The sequence below is a fragment of the Stylophora pistillata genome, chromosome 4 (genome assembly GCF_964205215.1).
Source record: "Stylophora pistillata chromosome 4, jaStyPist1.2, whole genome shotgun sequence".
NCBI lineage: Eukaryota > Metazoa > Cnidaria > Anthozoa > Scleractinia > Pocilloporidae > Stylophora > Stylophora pistillata.
Window position 1 is genome coordinate 43497352 of NC_142522.1, and position 19469 is coordinate 43516820.

Consider the following 19469-nt stretch of genomic DNA (forward strand, 5'->3'; position numbering starts at 1 on the left):
TGTACACCTGTGCATGCCTTTATAGCCATTTGTGGAATATGAAAGCCGTGTCTTTCTAGAATATTGCCTTCAGATGGAAGGAAACTTCGTAAGGAAAGCAGATGAACACTTAAGACGAAATGATAAATCCAAAATGGAACACTGATGGTTTTGAATTGCGGAGTTTAACGAGCTACACTTTCAAATGTTAGGTTGTACTATTTAGGAAATACAAACCGTGACTGTAAGTCTGATTTGTCCAGATTATGATTGAAATGTTTCTGTTGGCAGCCTGACGGAGAGATAGAAGGATTACAAGCTAGACTACAAGATGCCGAAAGAGCTCTGAAACAAGCAAGGGACAGAGCTTCACAGGTAAATATGGAGTATTGCCATTGATGTGCGGAGCTCAGCGAAACAGATTGTCCTGTTTGTCTAGTACCGGCCGCATCGTTAGTCACTTCGTCACCAAATAATAAAATACAAGGACTGTTTGTGGTTAAAATTGGATTTAAACTGTATTGGGTCGATGATGCTAGTCACTCCTATGTTGAATGAAATAAGGGATTTGTTTTTGTTTCTAAGCTTGCAGGTGACAAAGAGGAGAGAGAGAGCAAGTTAAGAAGAATGTCAGACGAACTGAGAAAACTGAAAGACAAACTTGCTAAACAAGAGACAATGGAGGATGAGGTTTGTTTCAATATTTTTAAGATAGGGTTATGTTTGAAACACGCTACTAGCATGCGTGTGGCCAGACTTGACTGAGTTTTCGTCACAAAAGATGATCGAACTGAAACTTTCAATCTTCTTCCCCAAAAAAATCGCGAAAGGTTTTTTTTTAAGGCCATTCCTATTTTCTGAGTTCACGGGAGGATCCTAAAATAACCACTTCCAATACGAAGTACATGTTCACTCACGGAGAGAGCGGATAATTTGACATCCCAAGCCGTACACAAATAAGTCGACGAGAAGGATTACTTTTGAATCAGGCCCTTAATTCTCCAGCTTGATACTCTCTTGACCACACTTAAATATTGTTGAGCTGCATGAACAAGACCAGTTTGAACCCATGTGCGTTAACTTAGGTTTCTTTATCTTGGAGCGAAAACGAATACGGGAAGTGACTCCGGATTGGGCTGTTTAGACTACATGTGCAACCGATTTCTTGCGGTATCGAGTGACCATCACAGCTTTGCAAAAATTGTACTCTCAGGGAAGTTCTTTTGGTTACTTGATTGATACTTTAGAAAGCGGCGAATTGATGCTCGTAGGAAAAAAACTCTTAGCAAAATTTTTATTTTTGTCAAAAGAAGATCTCGATTCAAGGTTTAAAGGGACCCGTTCCTACAAATTTAGTAGTTTAGTTGGTAGTAGTACCAAGCTCATATCTTGGACTCACAGTTAGTCTCTATTAATGTTTTCAGATTTTGCAATTGATTTGATGACATGTATTTTTTTATGGTGCGGATAAAGTCGTTGCTCGGCCAGCATTCAGATCTACTCAAAAACTCATTTAATAAGAACATTATTTTATTTATTGTCAAGATGAGAAAGGGTAAAATGTTTTACAGTGCTTATCCAGGTTCTTTTCTTGTTCAGCTTGAAAGAGAGAAAGCGGAACATGCAAAAGAGATGTTTGGACTGGAGAAACAAATAGCTCAGCTAAAGGATCAGCTTAACGAGGCTAGACGCGGCTTGCGGGATCATGTAATCTTTCATTTTCTCTTGGTGCATGAGGGACAATCTTGATTTATTTTATTGTTTTCCTAGATCTTCCTATCCTTAAAAGCCATTTTTTATTCACTCCAATTTTGTTTTGATTGAAGCAATAGAAGATATTTTTTTTCAGAGCTCTATAACGCGATAAAGCCACGCGGGATGTTGAGAGAACACGAGGAAAGCTTAGAAATCATACGAGCCGAAGGCGAGTGATTTCTAAGCTTTCCTCGAGTTCTGCCAACGTCCTTAGTGGCTTTATCACGTTATAGAGCCCAGAAAAATGTGTTCTATTGCTTTGATGACATAACCAGTTAAATTGAGGCTCTATAACTTGATAAAGCATCCGCTTGGAAACCGAACAGACTAATCAGACGATGCGTACTATGTTCATTCATGTTATGAACCTTCTAGTTATTTTGAAAGCAAATTGCTCAAACTCCCCCTCTAAGTCCCTATCTTAAAATGTGAATGTTTTGTTCAGTTGGCCAGTGCCAGAGCTCCACTTCAAGCCAAGATAGAAGACATGGAAGACGAAATGGAACATCTACAGGACAAATTTGACAAAGTGAAAGCCGAAAATGAGAGGGTACGATGGTTGTCTGATTCGGAGGTTATTAAAGTGATTTTTTTACGGAAATGAAGGGGTATGTTAAGGATTGTTTAAAAATGTTCTGTGGCTTTCATACCTCTAGCTGAAAGGAGTCATCGCAGAAGCTGAACAAGGTAGACTGGAGTTAGAGGACAGACTGGCAGAAATGATGAACAAACTGAGGGAGGCCCGGGCACAAGCTGAGGCAGCGGTGAGTCTGCGCGTGACTGCTCATGGGTGGTTTTGTGAATTGCATGTATGCAATCATTTTGAGGTTGAAGGCTGGTAACTTTCCTCGTTTTTATACTCTGTTATTCAGAGGCGCGCAAACACTGAGGGAGACTTCTAAGTAGCAGCTAAACTGTTAGTCATTGTTTTCGCTGTTTTTTGTTTTGTTTTGTTTTGGTTTAACGCTAAAAAAAAGGAACGATAGTTTAACCTCCGCTTGGACATGGTTGTTGATAAAACTTAGTAATATGTTGTTCCTCCACAGAATGGGAGATACGCGCGGCAAAGTCAAGCTTTAGAAGCTGAAGTGAAAGCTCTTGAGAACGAACTCGAGCGAGCCAGGAATCGGTTGAAGTCACTGCGAGCTCAAGCGGATGAAAAGGTTGGTGATGTAATGTTCGTCAAATTCTTCCATTTGAGCAATTTTAAACTGACTGTCGTGAAGTAATCCGGGATGCTTTGGTTTGCTTCATAACGCTTTGTGATAAGTCTAGAGTAACGCTCTCGACCAAGAAGGTCTCATTGTTTCATTTGTGATAAGTCTAGAGTAACGCTCTCGACCAAGAAGGTCTCATTGTTTCATTTGGGTACTAACCTTTGTACTGTTTGGTCTTTGTTAAAGATTTGGTTCAGCTTGGTTTACAACGCTTGAATTCAAAGAACTCTATTCCTCGACATGCAAGATTTGTTAAGGGAACCATGAACAGGGGTGATTTGCGCATTAACTCTAATATATTTTCTTGCTTTTCGTTTATTCTACAGCTGCAAGCAGAAAAAGAGAAAGCGGCTGCAAAGATCGGCGGTTTGGAGGATGAAATTGATGGTTTAAAGGAGCGACTGAAAAATCTTAAGTACAAAGCGGGACGAGAGGTAACGCTTTTGTAACAATCATGCAAAAATCACTTCTTGCGTTTAATTGAACAGTCCTGATTCAAACGAGCCAAGTAACGGTACGCGGGTATTGCGGTAAAAAATTGTAGCCTAAAAGTTTGTCATCTGCAATCTCTGTTTATCTTCTTCATTCCCAGACATCCTGGTTTTTGTTTGTAAGGGGCTGCGTCGGTGGGAGTAACGAAATAATTTGGAGATATCAACAAAGTTGAAGTGGTAAATTGGCCTCCGTAACGATTACAAAAGCTGACGTTTCGAGCGTTAGCCCTTCGTCGGAGTGAATAGAAGAAATGTGGGTTGTGTGTGCTTTTAGAGGTAGAGAATGGAGCTACGTTATTGGTGGGAACATGCCAACGAGAAAAACAAGAATAAATTAGTGGTATGAAAAGCGTGGAATGAATTAGTGGAATGAAAAGCGTTCGGCAGTCTAAATCCCACAGGGATCAACGAACGCTTTTCATTCCACTAATTTATTCTTGTTTTTCTCGTTGCCATGTTCCCACCAATAAAGTAGCTCCATTCTCTGCCTTTAAAAGGACACACAACCCACAATTCCTCTATTCGCTCCGACGAAGGGCTAACGCTCAAAACGTCAGCTTTTGTAATCATTACGGTGGCCAATTTACCACTTCAACTTTGTTGATATATCCAAATTATATAATTTTCTCCTTTGTCTTTTTCATTCTTTCGGGAGAAATATTTTTTTGACCATCTCCTCCTTGGTTTATGCGGAACAAAGTCATTCTTAGTGGCTACGAGGATAAAATTCATTGAGAATACAGATGCTACTGCTTCCTACAAAATGCTTGCCTCGCTTGACCTGTAAACAGTACATGCTTCTTCCTTGCCTTTCTTTAAGAACGTGTTTAGTCACTTGAGCTCCTGAATCACAATTCTTAAATTTTTGTCTTGACACTAAAAGGGGATCGATTAGTTTTATTCCGCAAACTACACTTTAATGGTTACCCAGACTTGTCACGCATAATGCGCTATGAGGTTATGGATAAATTATATGCCGTATAGTAACATCATTTTTTCCGGCAGTTGGACGAAATAAGAGATGCTGGAGAAAGGAAAATGCATTATCTGGAAAACAAAATGGCTGATTTGCGACATCAGCTCGACGACGAACGGGCTCGAGCTGACGAACAGGTAATGATGCCTTCAAGCGCATTCTATTGTTTGATTTGATAACCATACCACTAGAACTTTTTAGTACTCGAAGCTGTGACTATTCTTGTCGCCAGGGTAAGTAGGGAAAATTTCGGCAAATTAATTTATAGTGTCGCTGATGTGCCAACTTCTGTCTACATCAAAGATAACGCTTTTATAAACTGTGCACCCGATACTAGCAGAAGCTTGTAACCCTCCATGTTGATTATTTCGGATATGAAACCATAGATAGAATCTGTTTCCTCGCAACCTTGACCATGAATTACATATTTAAAAAAAATTGAACAAAAACAAACTCCGTACTTAATTATCCGCCTTTTTGCGCATGTGAATGCTGGGCTAGAGGTTAGAGACGGAGTCGATTACTGTGAAGGAATTTGAGTTCTCTGTCTGCTTTATTTTAATAGCTTAGAAGAGCTGAAAGCAAAGAAGCGGGGTTACAGAGTCTGCTGGGAGAAACTGAAGCTAATTTGAAGGTACTTGGTTGACTAATACAGGGCACGCTAAAACGATATATATTTTGTTAACTCCTAGACTTGCTGTATTATGATGATAAAATCACGAGAGATTGGTTATACTGCTCCATATTGAGAATTTTATTCATCGGAGCACTGAATTGGAGTATACTGTGAAGATGGTCTGTAAGGGCATGACGGCGAAGTGCGCCTCTGTAATCAAATGTAAACATGATGAATGATGTTCATACTAATCGTTCGATCCATGACCATGACCGCACCAACCATCTCTGGTACAAATCCCCGAAGTTATGGGTCAGTTTTGTTCTTTTCTAACGTGATCCTCAACCGTTGTTTGTTTGTTTGTTTGTTTGTTTGTGTTTAGAGATCTAATCACCAAAGCCAGGAACAACAGGCCAAGCTTCGAGAATTGGAGAATCAGATTGAGGGTCTGAAAAACACTCTGAAAGAAGCCGAAACACAAGCAATAAAGGTAACAAACGCTTGAAACAAAAATCATTAGTTTTTACCTTACAAATTCTGCATTCGTCCAACTTAGATGACACATTTATAGTTACAGATAAAGGTCCGATTCCTAGAAGCTTTCAGACGCTTTCCGGTGAGAAAAAAACGCAAAGTTATCAGACGCTTTCCGGTGAGAAAAAAACGCAATGTTATCAGACGCTTTCTGGTGAGGAAAAAAAAAAAACGCAAAGTTATCAGACGCTTTCCGGTGAGAAAAAAACGCAAAGTCATCAGACGCTTTCCGGTGAGAAAAAAACGCAAAGTCATCAGACGCTTTCCGGTGAGAAAAAAACGCAAAGTCATCAGACGCTTTCCGGTGAGAAAAAAACGCAAAGTTATCAGACGCTTTCCGGTGAGGAAAAAATGCAAAGTTATCAGACGCTTTCCGGTGAGAAAAAAACGCAAAGTTATCAGACGCTTTCCGGTGAGAAAAAAAACGCAAAGTTATCAGACGCTTAACGGTGAGAAAACGCAAAGTTATCAGACGCTTTCCGGTGAGAAAAAAACGCAAAGTTATCAGACGCTTTCTGGTGAGAAAAAAACGCAAAGTTATCAGACGCTTTCCGGTGAGAAAAAATGCAAAGTTATCAGACGCTTTCCAGTGAGAAAAAAACGCAAAGTTATCAGACGCTTTCCGGTGAGAAAAAAACGCAAAGTTATCAGACCCTTTCCGGTGAGAAAAAAACGCAAAGTTATCAGACACTTTCCGGTGAGAAAAAAACGCAAAGTTTTAAAGAGGGTTCTCCGGCCCAAGAACGATCACCAAGTGATTATAGACCTTACATTTTTTAAGCGCTGGTTTACATGGAGATCTTCGACAAGACTTGTAGTCTACAGGCGGTGAGCGTAAAAATCAAGTTGGCAACAGTTCTACCTACAGTGACATTAGCGACCAGTTGTTCGCAATTTGGGACTCGTCATAATTTACATCAATTGTGCGACAAAGCAGCGCGGACAGGTAGTTATGGCGCTCAGTCTAAGTTCGAAATGCGTAATTTAAGCTCTCCCCGTTGCCACTCACTAGATTTGTTTTGCTCTAGTTTATATTTTGCTTAAGCTCTTTAAATAAATTACTATCTGCAAATTTTATTTACCGGTCCCTCGATGTACTCATAATTAAAGAAACCTGCCTCTTTCTGTATTTTTTCTGGTCATTTTTTTCTTCAGGAGAAGTTGGAAAAAGAACTGGAAGCTGTGAAAGCGGAGCGAATGAGAGCTGCCATACAAGCAGCGGCAGATAAACAGCTGGCTGATGCGCAACAACAGGTTTGCCAAACACTCAACTTGTTTGTACTTATATTACAATCCTTAAATTCACGAAATTGCTGATGTTAAACGGAGCAATTTTCATGCAACGTTGGTCTTTCGTGTAGCGGCGTTGATGTAAGTGACGCTGCGTATTAATAAGTTTGACTTTGTCTCGCAATTCGAAGACAGCTTAATAGATGCAAAGACACAAATCGTTCTGTGAGACACCAATTGCTAGAAAACGAATTTTTTCTTAGAAGCGATGACACTGTTAAAATTGGCTCACGATGAAAAACATAGTGGAAATGTACTACAGTTTACTGAAATGTCTCTCTTAGTAGCGGTTTGGCTCTCTTCGTTATATTTGTTGCATTCTATGTTTAAAACACGGTACGTCATGAGCAAAGAGTAGATTTGTTCTCGCTTTCTATAGGTTGCTTCTCTTCAATCTATGCTCGATTCGAAAGACAGGCAGCTTCAAGAGGAACTGAGACATGGGACGCAAAATTCAGCTGATATAGGTGGGTCTCCATCGATTCATATATTTTCTAGAGAAAACAATATCTGCTGATTATGTTTGAAGGTTTTCATCGCCAACGCGGTTTTTCCGATGTGATAAGTGATCCCGACATTTTAGAAACCCTTTCCATGGATGAGATGCCAAAACAACTTGAAACCGGTCGATACAACTCAGTTGTATTTTCACGCGCTTGAGTCAGATTACTTGCCTTAACTTGGTGTTATCTTTCAATTCTCGAGAAAGTTTCCAGTGTTTAGATTGGCTGACGACGTGACTACCTTGGTTAAGTCGTGTGGTTCTCAGCCTAAAGAAGTTTCAAGTCAGGTTAATCGCACAAAACTGCAGACGATAATTCTATAAATCGTCCCTGGTATTTCTGTACTTAGAAGAGACATCTAAAAGTTGTTTCTTGGACCATCTTTTTTCCTTCAGTTTTATCGTGGAATCGAGCGATGTTTTCCAGCCACATTGTGAACATAGTCGATTTTTCAGGTGCAAGGGGTAAAAATTATTTATAAAGGTTGAATTGTGTTTTATTTGTTTTAACCTGCTAACAGCTGCCCAGCGAGCAGCGATTAAAAACTTGGCATCAGCTTTGGCCGAACAGAACCAGGAACTGGAACGTCTGAAGGACGATTTGTTTGAGATGTCACGTGCTCCAGTCCAACCGCAATACTTTCCTCAGCCAGGTTAGTTTTTCCTCAGAAAATATTCATTTTCCCTCTCTCAAATCAATTTTATGATAAGTGGCAATTCTTAAATTTTGAACTGGCAACTGACCGGAAGTCGTGTTATTTTGAATACCCTCCAGGCTCGTTTTGTTATTCAGTATAACGTGTTGCGTTATTAATTTGAATCTTCAAAGTTTTATTTACTAATTTTAGCTGTATGCTTCTTTTATCTTCAGACGTTAGCCTTTCCGCTTTAGCAAACGAGGTCGAGGCTCTGCGAGCAGCTTTGTTACAAAGAGAGCAACAAGTACAGAGCCTCACTCGACCAATACCACTTCCGTCCAATCCGCCCTTCACCACTTCTGGCTTGGTTACCACGTCTGCGTACATGAATCCGCCGTTTACCACTTCCGGCTTGATAACCACACCTGGGCTAGCAACAACACAGGCGTACTTACCGGTCAGCGGGGTGACCCCAGTAGTTGTTGAGGGCCCATCCAATGGAGTAACTTTTACTCGATCAGTACCAGTCATGACTCCAATGATTACAAACGCCAGTGGACTGGGTACAAACAGCTATGCGGCCAGTCCTGGACAAGTTCATCATCATCATTATTATTCAAAGTCAACTGGTCGAGGTATACAATGTATTCTGCACTAAAATTTTCAGTCGGAGGATTTCAAAGTAGAAGGTTCTTTGTCTGGTCATACATCATGTTTGCTTTTTATTGAGGTTTTCTGTGGATATAACATTACTCCAATAAATCTGTTAGGTACAGTTCATTTTAGCTTCCTTTTAGTTTGGTAGTTTTGATTTGTTTGCTATCGACTTCGGTCCGTGTTCCGTTCGATATCTATATTTCGTTTAACTAACCAATTTTTCACTTTGTATCAAGCTAATTTTAGTGACAACTTCCTCACACCCCTCCCCTGAGGTGTTAACCTTGTATCAAGCTATTTTTAGTGATACAATTTAAACTACAATATCCTCAACGCATGTCTACATTATCCATCAGCTGGGATAAAACCAAAACCGTTCACAGTGACAACTTCCTCACACCCCTCCCCTGAGGTGTTAACAGCTAGCACAGTAGCAGCCCCTGTGACATCACCTGTCCACCATCATCATTATAATGACATCACTGGGGAAGATAATGACGGGAGAAAGAAAAAGAAAAGGAAAACCAAAAAACCAAAAGATGAAGTTTTATTTTGTAATTTTCCAAATCACGAAGGCCTGGTAAGTTGTTGATTACTGCACCTGAACACACACAAACTGTTATCTCTCCATTTGCAAGTATTTATTTTTTTACGGGCCACCAATGTCTCAGCAGAAATTCCGTTAAACGTGTCGTCAGCGTAAATGTGTAGAACGTTTCGACGTGGTTTTTAAAATTCACATTGTATTCGTGAAATTATTCGTTCGGTTAGAGTCAGAAAAAAAATGCAAGAACTTCGAAAGAAGAAATTAACTAACTAGTAAGAAAGAACATGAATGGAGAAGATGAACAAAAATTGCAAATGATGACTTTCAAAATAAACAAACTTTGTCCATGTTCCTTTGAGGTGTAATTCCTTTAAAATAGCCAATGTGATCCAATTTTCAATTCGTCTCGACTGTTAAACCTAAAAAAAATTGATTGCGTTTTGAAGGACATCAATACTAACTAGTTGCGATCGATTGACGGATTCATCGATGGGCTAAATATTCACAACTTTTATGTTTTTTTCTCTTTACTTCTCCACTTATAAATAGAATTTGTTCTTTGTTAGTTTTCCGTGAATTTGATCGCTCTTCCACTTACCTTGCAGGAGTATGAGGTCGGTAGATTGGAAGGTCTTTTGACTTCCTCCCACCAGGTGCAGAAACTTCAGGTACATTGCTTTGAATGTTAAAGCTCCTTTTTTTTTTTCAAATATATGGTGCTAGTAAGTCTTTTTTTTTTTTTTCGAGTCTGCTTACTTGGCCAATGTTGAGTTCGATGCAAAGGATTGATTCCTCCATGTTGAGGGATAGAATTTAATTGCCTTAAATCTCCTCAATAATTGTCATTTTGGGGTGAAATATCTTAGATTGATCCATTAATAATTTAATGTCTCGTTCGCAAGCGAGAGATAAGGTTACGAATTTAACGTTTTCGTTTAGTTAAGCATAATTTTTCCGATTTCTGCCATAAAACGTGTGGGCGAACAAGACAGTCATTTTATGAGGGACGACACAGTATTTCCTACATTGTCACAATTAGAGGACGAAACCCCACCTTCATACTTCGGCCTTTTCTAAAAGAAGAGCTTGATTTACCCCTGCTATCGTTAATTCTTGTGGCCACCGTTTTCATGGTCTAGAACTGTATAAACCGCTAAATTCTTTCAACTTATGCACAACCCAAAACATTCTGAACTGCCTCCATAACAGTCGAGAAAAAAAATTTAAGACATCACTATCCTCAATGGCGTATTCCCTCCAGAATATTTAACGGTCCATACCTTGTCGTTTGTCTAACGAAAAGCCTCTGGCTTACAGTGATTGCTTGGAGAGAATGGTATTTTGAGCAAATATTGATTTAACCCCATGTACTGTGATTGGAACAGTGTGATTAATTATATGCCGTGTAAATCAACTCAAATTACCTTTCTGTAGCATCAACTGTCACTTTAGTTGTTTCGGTGGTGAGTTCTTGAACAGCTACCGACATTTATTATCGATTCAGTGCTGTAGAGACCTAATCGTTCGCCTTTCACAAAATGTCGTGGTTTTCAGTGTAACCATTGTGTTAGAATTGAATTATTAATCGTCAGCGGCTTGATAAATGAAGGTATTTCAATCGTAAAGTTGTTTCAATAGAATGTCAAAGGAAGCTTATGGCGTAGACAACCAATTTAACGTCCTATTTCCAGTAAGAAAAAGAAAGGTATTTTCGCTAGGGTACTGTATTTGTTTACGGCTTACTTTTGTGTGATTAAGTAACAATTAATGGCAGTACAAATGATTTCTTTTTCAATTCAGGATCAACGAGACTCGCTTCGAATGGATTTGAAAGAATTGGAACACGAGGTGGGATGACCGTTTTTATTGTTTTATTGAATTGCAAATGAATAACGAGGTAATTTGCCCTACAGGATGAAAAACATGCGTTGAATAGGAATCACGCCGCTTGCAATCCCTACGTTCTTTATAACGCTTTAAGAGGCTTTTAGTTCTACATCGAACAAACGACCTCCCTGAAAAACTCGAAACGACTCTTCAACACGAGAACACGAAACCTCGATTTTCTGACTTCCACAGATGAAACAAATTTGATTCATTCGTAAAATGAGAAACGCAGGCCAAGTTTTCAGTTTTGTTTCAATACCTCCAACTCTGAAACACGTTTTTGTTCTTGCTGAAAGGTGGAAGATTCCCTGAAACGGCGGGCGACTGCAAGGCAAACTCAACGACATTCATTAGATGGCAATTTAGCGGTAAGTCGACATTTATTACAACTTACAGTGTATGTGGAACATTTTCTTGAATTATCCACGAAAATTGTCGCCCCTATTTTTACGAATCTTTCTTGAGAGAACAAAATTTTCGCTGGATCTTTATCTTCTTGTAACATTTAAGAGAAGTTTAGGCGGGAAGTGTTCAATGAAAATTCTTGTGTTGTTACTTGTTTAAAATTCATTTATTTAAAATTTGGTGCTGAATCTCTCTTTGTATTATCTTACCACCGGCAAGAGTTAATAAGCACTTTCCTTATTGAACTTAACGCTATGATATGGACCACTAGTGTAATTATTAATTGTTTTCATCTTAGTTTTTGCAAATGTTCTGTTCTTAAATCTTTTCCAAAACTTTTAATCTAGGCGTGAACAAAAAAATTGTTCGTTGTAAAGGTCAACTTTAATTTTCTTCCATTTGATACAGTGAAATGGAAAAAATTCTTAATTTAAGTAATGATGTCGAAAAGACACTAACTGTTTGTCATTGTGAACGTCTGTGTTTTTCATTTTAGAGACTACAGGATCATCTTTTGACTGTTGTTGATCACAGGTCGCGTTTATCTTCGTCATCTACCGTAAACTAACATTTAGCATAGTTATCTGTTGATAAGAACTTCCTATCGATTTATTTCCCACAAAAATTATAGGTGACAATATTTTTAATGAAGACTTTTGTTTGGCAAATTTCTTCTTAAGTCTTCCGCACTAAAAAAAAGAAATTCTTCAAAGCTTTCCTTATAATTTCAACAGTTCGTTGACGTTTGGACTGGTGAAATTTCAAAACTACCTCTGTTTACTTTGTGTGAAAGTAACGCATATCTTAATTGTGGAAAAGTAAACACGCTGTCTTTGAATAAGGACTTTTAGGATGTTCCTTTGGCAGCCGAATGCCAAGGCGGCAGTTAGTTTTCAGTGTGTTTATTTGAGCTTCAAGCATCAACAACTCCACAAAAGCTATCGTGTTTGCGGTCGTCAACACAAGCAAACCTCTAGCACTTATACTTGCTTAACATAGTTTTTTTTTTTTGAGACGCTTTCAAGTCTTTCGCGCGTATGAAAGAGAAATCCAACGGGCTTAATGAATTTAGTTATTTAAAAAGGAACTTTCATGTACAGGAAAAAAAAACTTTTATGTATTAAACTTTTATGTACAGAAAAAAAGGCCAAACAAGTACATCCGAAGCTATAAATTCTAGTTGTAGACAGTTCTGATGTAAGAAAAGGTTGGCTTTGACATTCAACAGTGACGCACAGGAATTGAGTAACGTTCCGATCTTGGCTTCTTACGTGCGGCGTGACTGCTGGATGTTCTGCCTTTTACCTTTGATTTGCCAGTTTTCCCTTTGCAGCTTTTTGCCACACGACTTTGTTAATTTTCGAAACGATTGAACCATGTTAATTGCATGGATTCTCGTTCATCGGTTTGCAAGTGTTAGCAGTCTATAACGCTTCATTTTAGAGTTGATGAACGTGACGTGTGCTGCAGGAATAAAGTTCAGAAAGCCAGCCTTTTCTTAGTAGTTTTGTTCATAAAATATTTTGTTCTTAAAATAACTTTGCGTATGTACTTCCCAGTGTGAAAACGAGCAAAACAGTATTTATATTGCTGTACATAACGGTCGAGAATGTAATTTTTCTATGATATCCGAATAAATTGCCTTTCGTATGAAAACATTGTGTCTGATTTTATTTTGGTTTTGATAGCGAGCTTCTAAGCAGGGGCTGGCCTTCTGTTTTTTCCTAAAAAAGCAAGGTTTTTTTTCTAAATTAGCTCGAGATTTTTACATTACAAGTTTCGTGTCCTAACAATCAAACAGGTCAGCAGTTATAAGGTATTAAGTGATTATTATCCAACTGCTCTCGGTAGAGTACAAATAACGCGCGAGTAGAGTATAAATATGCTGCGATATTGTTCAGTGGGTTATTTTGCACTGTAAAAAAACCTGTTTAACCGGCCGGCTGCGCGCGCTACGCGTCTCTATCCGCTTTGCTTTTTCCCAATGAGAAATGAACAGAAACAACGCTTGAAACAACCGTGAACGAGGGGGACGGGGAGGAGTGCTTAAACCTGGATTTAAGACATCTTGAAATTTGGCTTGAACGGTTTTCAGGACGATTTTAATGAAGGACCTACCTCGGGATCGAGTTCCCTATAACTTAGTTGGTCACTGAACCTTCTTCCCACAAATTTGAAACAGTTCGCAGGAAAAAAAGCAGTTTGATAATAAATAAACTTCTTAGACGTTTTGGTGTGTAGTCTTGCTGAGTATTTTACTGGTTGTTTGTATTCTGACTCACCCCACAGGCTCGTCAAAATACGGCGCAACTCGAAAAAACTCATTAGCAATACTGCACACCATACTGATCCTCCCCCATGTTCCCGTGTGTAATTTTTTAGTTGGGTATTCCCTCATTTTACATCCTCACAAAGAGTTCACACTTTTTCCAAAGGTAAGATACAACCAGAACTATGATGAACTCCTTCAACTGTCCGTGACCGAACCTGAAAATGCCGGAGATTTATATGTTCCACCTTAAGTACAATTTTTATGACATCAAACACTTCCAAAATGAAATTGAACGAGGATACTTGCTTTCCCGTAACGCAGTAAAAAAAAAAAAAAAGGAAATGATATTTATATATATATATCTACACATTCTTGGAAATATTGCAAATTTGCACAGTATCATTTGCGTTTATGTAACACCAAAAAGACTTTTGACACAAACTTTAATACGAGATCTGGTGGAAGGAGAAAATCAGTTCAATTTTATGTAGCACCTTTTACCTTTCCAGTGATTAACGTCAATTGTAGACTTTGAATTCTAAGGTTAAAATTAGCTGTGGTAGGAATGACAAAGGTTTTTCCATGTTCCTAGTAATTTATTTCATCCCACTTAAACACTTCTGCCAGGCAGGAACTCGGAGAGTTTACATCATGAGAGCTGTAGACGAAGAAGACGAAGTAAACTTCCCACTAAAATATCTGCAGCAAAGGCAAGTGTTGTTACAAGCGATCTTCTAATCTCCATTAACTTTGTTGAAAATGAATGAAACTTTATTTTACATGCCGGGCAAGCCAAAATTGCCTCCCAGGTAAAAAGTTAATTCAGTGGAGGTTTCTGAAATACATACCATGTCTATGTAGCTCCAGCATCTGCGTCTGGTCCAGAAACACGAAATTATAACATTATCCTCAAGGTAATTCAAGGATTGGAGAAGCGTTTTGGCGCCGTGGACCAGAATAGAGATGTCAATGGTGCGTTTTCTCAAGGTCTCTCCCAACTAATCCCTAACATGGAGATACGATTGAATGTCGTGGAATCAAGAATGCACCATGTTATGAAATCAGCCAAAAAAAGCAAACTATTGTAATGGTTGTTAAATACTTGAAAACTTGAAGAAATAGCATTAAATTATAACGCTATCCTCGACTTTTTTAACGGTTACAAAGTAACTTTGTGATGTCCCTAACTTTTCAAGTTACTGCACTCTTATCAACCTAGCTAACTTGTTAAATGTTCGTAATTCAGCTCTGGCGTTGAAACGGAGCCTTTGCAGTTGTCCTCTGTTAATCAAATGGATGATAACGCGCAAGAGGCATCCTGGGAAAAGCGTTTGAGTGACCTGGCTCGTTTTGAAGGTCTGCTGCAGAAGAGAAAAACAGAACTGCAACAGATGGATGCTGAACTAATGGAGCGAAGGCGCGAACTAGACGATATTGTGCGAAAGGTGTGTTCAGTTACTTTGTATTGCTTCTGCTGATGTTGTTGTTGTTGTTGTTGTTGTTGTTGCTGTGTTTTTTTTTTTCGTTGTTGTTTTTTTATTGTCTTTGCAAAGCTTGCCAGCAGACCGTTTCTTTTCTCCGTTAGCGTAAGATGGCCGAGGGACGCTTAAGGCGGACAGAAGAGGATGCTGGTATCATTGAGCAACGCGCAGCGGAGACTTCGGTAGAGTTAATCCGTGCGGGAAATCAGCTGATTAACCTACAGATCAAAGAAAAGGTTCTACTTGAGCGTCACCAACAAATAAACAAAGTGAGATACTACCTCCACAATGTCATTCAACTTAATCGATAATACCCATTATACTAAATTTATCCATTCAAGATGAATTTATTTTACTGAAAGGTTTTATTTCAGTAATCGCCTTACAAAAGTGGTAATCTGTAAAGACTTGCCTTCCACTTTTGAGCGTCTTTTAGAATTTCTCTACCTCAATGTAACATGGTCATTTTAACACTGCTTTATAATTTCCATGAACTGCTGCACGGCGCTGTCGATGTGTAATGTTATAGGCATACCATCTTAAAACTGATTACCATTATTTACCTCTTTTCAAAGGCTATCGAAGCCAAAGGACAGGAGTTAAATGAAGCTGAAAACTCGTGTACAATTGTTCGACACAATGTCGATAAACTCAACAAGGAATTAGCAAGTAAAATGGAAGATCTTGAAAACAAAGAGAGTGTACTGAAAGACGTGGAAACGAGAACTCAACTTTCACTCAGGTTTGGTCTTAACCTGTACATAAAACAACTAGATAATATAGGAACGAATGAAAATACGACAAACGTAAGGAATTAGTAAACTAATCATTCTTCTGACTGTAGGGTCGATGAGCTCAGGAAGCTGATAGCACAGACAGAAACAGAAGAGAAACATAAATCAGATAAGTACGTCAGAGCGCTAAAGGAAGGTGAGAAAGCTTTGGAAGAGAAAACAACCCAGCTTGCCAGAACAAGAAATGAACTTCAAAGTCAAATGATACAATTCCATGAACTGAACAGCAAAATGAACAAGCTGAAGACAAAACTAAAAGAAATTGAGGAAAACATCAAGAAAGGAAAAGTTGAAGCTGAGAGGCTTGCACAGAGAAAAGAAGAAGAAAGAAGAATCCAGGATCTTAATGTTCAGGTCAGAGCGTAAAATAAGTTGTCAGGAGAAGAAATTTCTCTCGAAGACATGTATGTAAGGCAAGAGATGAATGGAGTAGCGTTTGAAAAAGTTTCTTATGCGTTTTTTGACAGGAAGCCGAGGAAAAACTTCTAGAAATTAACAACGCAAGAAATGAATCAATGGAAGCTCTTAAAAGCCATCGGGAGGAGCTAAGTCTGTTAAGAAACAAAATTCACGAGAGCATGAGCAAGATTAAAGAATACGAGGAGCTAAAGAAACAGAAAGAAGCTGAACATAAAAGGATTTCGTCCGCCTTCAATCAAGACAAAGTCAAACTTGAAAATGAGTTTACTCACTTGAAAAGGTGACTAGAACTCCACGCTAATTAACGTTTGTACTGACCATTTATAAGTAGCCTCCAAGGTTTTTGTTTTGTTGTGCTGCGTCACGTGGTCAGTGTATAACAACTGGCCCTTGGGTAATTCTTTAAATAGGAAATTCTGCCCGTCAGATACTCTGAGATCTCATCTTTTCTATCTGTTTGTTTTCCTTAGCTGTAATTAGTTGTTCATTATATCTATAACTTTTACCACTGATTTAAACGAATCTCTTTACTTCCACTTTGTTAGCCTCGCGCCTTGTTTTTATCTGGGCATGCCATATTGGCGACGTGTGCCGGTAAATGCCTCTATCAAGCGTGCCCTGTAAACCACATCTAATAGAAATTTGAATCCTCCGAATGTTACTCCATATTGCAGTGAGACGCAAGAAACAGAGGAATGTTTAAGTCATATGAACAATGCTCTAAAAGAAGTCACGGTTGAACTTCAATCTGCCAAACTGGAACTGGACGAGCTGAGCAACACGAAAAACTCTGTTATGAAGGAGTTGACCGATCTCCAACTCACACTCGCTGGTAAACAAAAAATATGTGTAAAATATGTGTATGATCATGAAATGCTTAAACTTGGATTTAAGACATCTTGAAATTTGGCTTGTATGACTCGACGCGGGAGCGTTTTTGTTGACGATTTTAGCCAACGGTGTGGGACCTACCTCGGGATCCAGTTCTCTATAACTTAGTTGGTCACTGAACCTTCTGCCCACAAATTTGAACTTGCTTGGGGATCGAATTCTCACGGGATGGGCAATGGTTAGCAAAGATTTGTCTTTGCTCCACCCTAATGACAATTGCGTTGCATATTTCCTTACCATCACCTAATTTGCAAATGTTTACTTCACAACTGCTTGCAAAGTCTGGAAATTACAAACTTTTTTTGTTATATATAGAAAAAAATTTAAACCAACAAAACGAATGATTTAAAGATGTCTATGTTTCTTTACGTGAACAGAAAAAGGGAAGGAACTTATGAAAGTCAATCAGGAAATTGAGGATGGTAGCAAAGAACTGGAAAAAGTTAAAGAGGTAAAGAAATGAAAGTTTCAAATCAAGTAGCTGGCATAACGTAATTCAGTTCGTAAATATTCTTGAACAGTATGCCAATTTTATTATTCATCAACCTAACAAGTGAAGCTCTTTATTTTCTATAACTGTCTAATATACACCGAATATGGAGGGAGTGCTTTTTAAGATGTGGTAGATTTTAAACTTCAATACAGCCTTGAAAACGATTACTAAATTTCGTCTTATCATTTCGCAGATTACAATCTAAAACATTTATTTTACACTGTTGGTCCAAAGCCAAGGTGCTCGCATCCAAATTTTTTTAAAAATAAACTTTATGCAGAGCACAGGCAAATTTCCAAGAAATTTGAAAAAAAAATGAAGGCGGGATAAATTGAGTAGCATGAAGTGGACTATCCTCGTATCAGTAAGGTCCCTTGTAAAAACTTGGGAAATAGTTGCTATATTTCCTTTTTATTGTAAATCCCCTAGAGTCAAATGTTAAAAATTGGTATTGTGCTTTTGAGTGCCAAAAGGGAAAGATACTTTAGGGATTAATAATCTAATACTGACACTTAAGCCATTGGCAACATGGTCGCTCTCTGCATTGCAGACGATCGCAGATTTCCAAAAGAGACAAAAAGAGTTGACTGAAAATTTGGAGGAGGGAAGTGAAAGACCTGACCGTGCTCGAAAGGACAGTTTGCCTCGGGAGTCGTCAGCGCCTAAAAACAACGAGAAAGAAAATGGTAATTATATTCAAGTTTAAACTGTTTTTTTTTTTCCAGAACGCTTTCAACATTGCTGATATTACCTGTAGGCAGAACGCTTTTCAGATTTAAAACAGCTTATGATGTATCTAATCAGTTAGCGCCCTGCAGCTCAGTTTTCAAAGCATGCCATCACGAAATCGGATTTGGGAGGCGCTCGGATTCTCACGCTTTTATTAATCTTGAAATTGCTTTAAGCACGAGAAATTCTTCAGAGACTATAGATTCCTTGTGGATTGATATTCTGATCGACTTTCCACAGAGCTCCTTGTTACCAGACTACGCCAAACTATCAATAACCTCTCGGATGAAAACAAGAAGCAAAATGGAGCTCTTAAAGAAGCGAGAGGTGAAGTTAAAGAGATGCGAGAACTTCTGAAATCAGTAAGTAGTTAAAAGGAGTAGGTTTTTAAAGAGACTGCGGTGCTGCGTGGTGGGGAGCAAGATCATTAGGTTTTATCATTCGGTGAGGTGATAATGTATAAGGCTTGCGAGCCATGACGAAGGGCTAGCGCTCGGACGTCAGCTTTAGAAAATCTTCACGGTGGCCAATTTAAATTATCAACTCAGAAAACCAAAATTATCCAGCAAGCAGTCACGACCGCCATGAATTCTAAGAAGAGTGTGAGTTGGAGTTTGAAATTTCCCTATTGTGAAATCGAATGAGTGTGTACAAACCTGCTTTAATTTGGTGATAAAACGCAGCAGCCGTCAACATCATAAGACGATGGTTTTTTTCTTATTACTGTCATTATAATTTCAATCTGTCGTCAGATGACAATAACTCGGAATTTTTTATCTTGAAAAATGAAAGAAGCTTCTTGAAGAGAACATCTCCAAACTCTTCCCAGAATCAACACGTCTACCAGATTTTTTACTGAGAAACAAACTTTGTAATCTTAAATAAGCTGGTT

The 19469-nt window shown here is 38.6% G+C and overlaps 1 protein-coding gene across 2 annotated transcripts in view; it reads left to right on the top strand.

Annotated features, from left to right (window-relative positions):
* Positions 1 to 19469, top strand: part of LOC111339437 (uncharacterized) — a 48929-nt gene that overhangs the window by 8786 nt on the left and 20674 nt on the right. For both annotated transcript variants that reach the window (XM_088757170.1, XM_088757171.1), the window contains exons 16-43: positions 271 to 354; positions 565 to 669; positions 1579 to 1686; positions 2180 to 2284; positions 2391 to 2498; positions 2781 to 2897; positions 3278 to 3385; positions 4451 to 4558; positions 4987 to 5055; positions 5420 to 5527; positions 6727 to 6825; positions 7241 to 7328; positions 7885 to 8016; positions 8235 to 8636; positions 9015 to 9238; positions 9811 to 9873; positions 11006 to 11053; positions 11389 to 11460; positions 14397 to 14479; positions 15016 to 15214; positions 15355 to 15519; positions 15826 to 15992; positions 16095 to 16398; positions 16512 to 16744; positions 17139 to 17296; positions 17733 to 17806; positions 18399 to 18534; positions 18818 to 18939. In XM_088757170.1, coding sequence (XP_088613296.1) covers positions 271 to 354; positions 565 to 669; positions 1579 to 1686; positions 2180 to 2284; positions 2391 to 2498; positions 2781 to 2897; positions 3278 to 3385; positions 4451 to 4558; positions 4987 to 5055; positions 5420 to 5527; positions 6727 to 6825; positions 7241 to 7328; positions 7885 to 8016; positions 8235 to 8636; positions 9015 to 9238; positions 9811 to 9873; positions 11006 to 11053; positions 11389 to 11460; positions 14397 to 14479; positions 15016 to 15214; positions 15355 to 15519; positions 15826 to 15992; positions 16095 to 16398; positions 16512 to 16744; positions 17139 to 17296; positions 17733 to 17806; positions 18399 to 18534; positions 18818 to 18939 — 3789 coding nt within the window. The remainder of the gene's footprint in view (positions 1 to 270; positions 355 to 564; positions 670 to 1578; positions 1687 to 2179; positions 2285 to 2390; positions 2499 to 2780; positions 2898 to 3277; positions 3386 to 4450; positions 4559 to 4986; positions 5056 to 5419; positions 5528 to 6726; positions 6826 to 7240; positions 7329 to 7884; positions 8017 to 8234; positions 8637 to 9014; positions 9239 to 9810; positions 9874 to 11005; positions 11054 to 11388; positions 11461 to 14396; positions 14480 to 15015; positions 15215 to 15354; positions 15520 to 15825; positions 15993 to 16094; positions 16399 to 16511; positions 16745 to 17138; positions 17297 to 17732; positions 17807 to 18398; positions 18535 to 18817; positions 18940 to 19469) is intronic.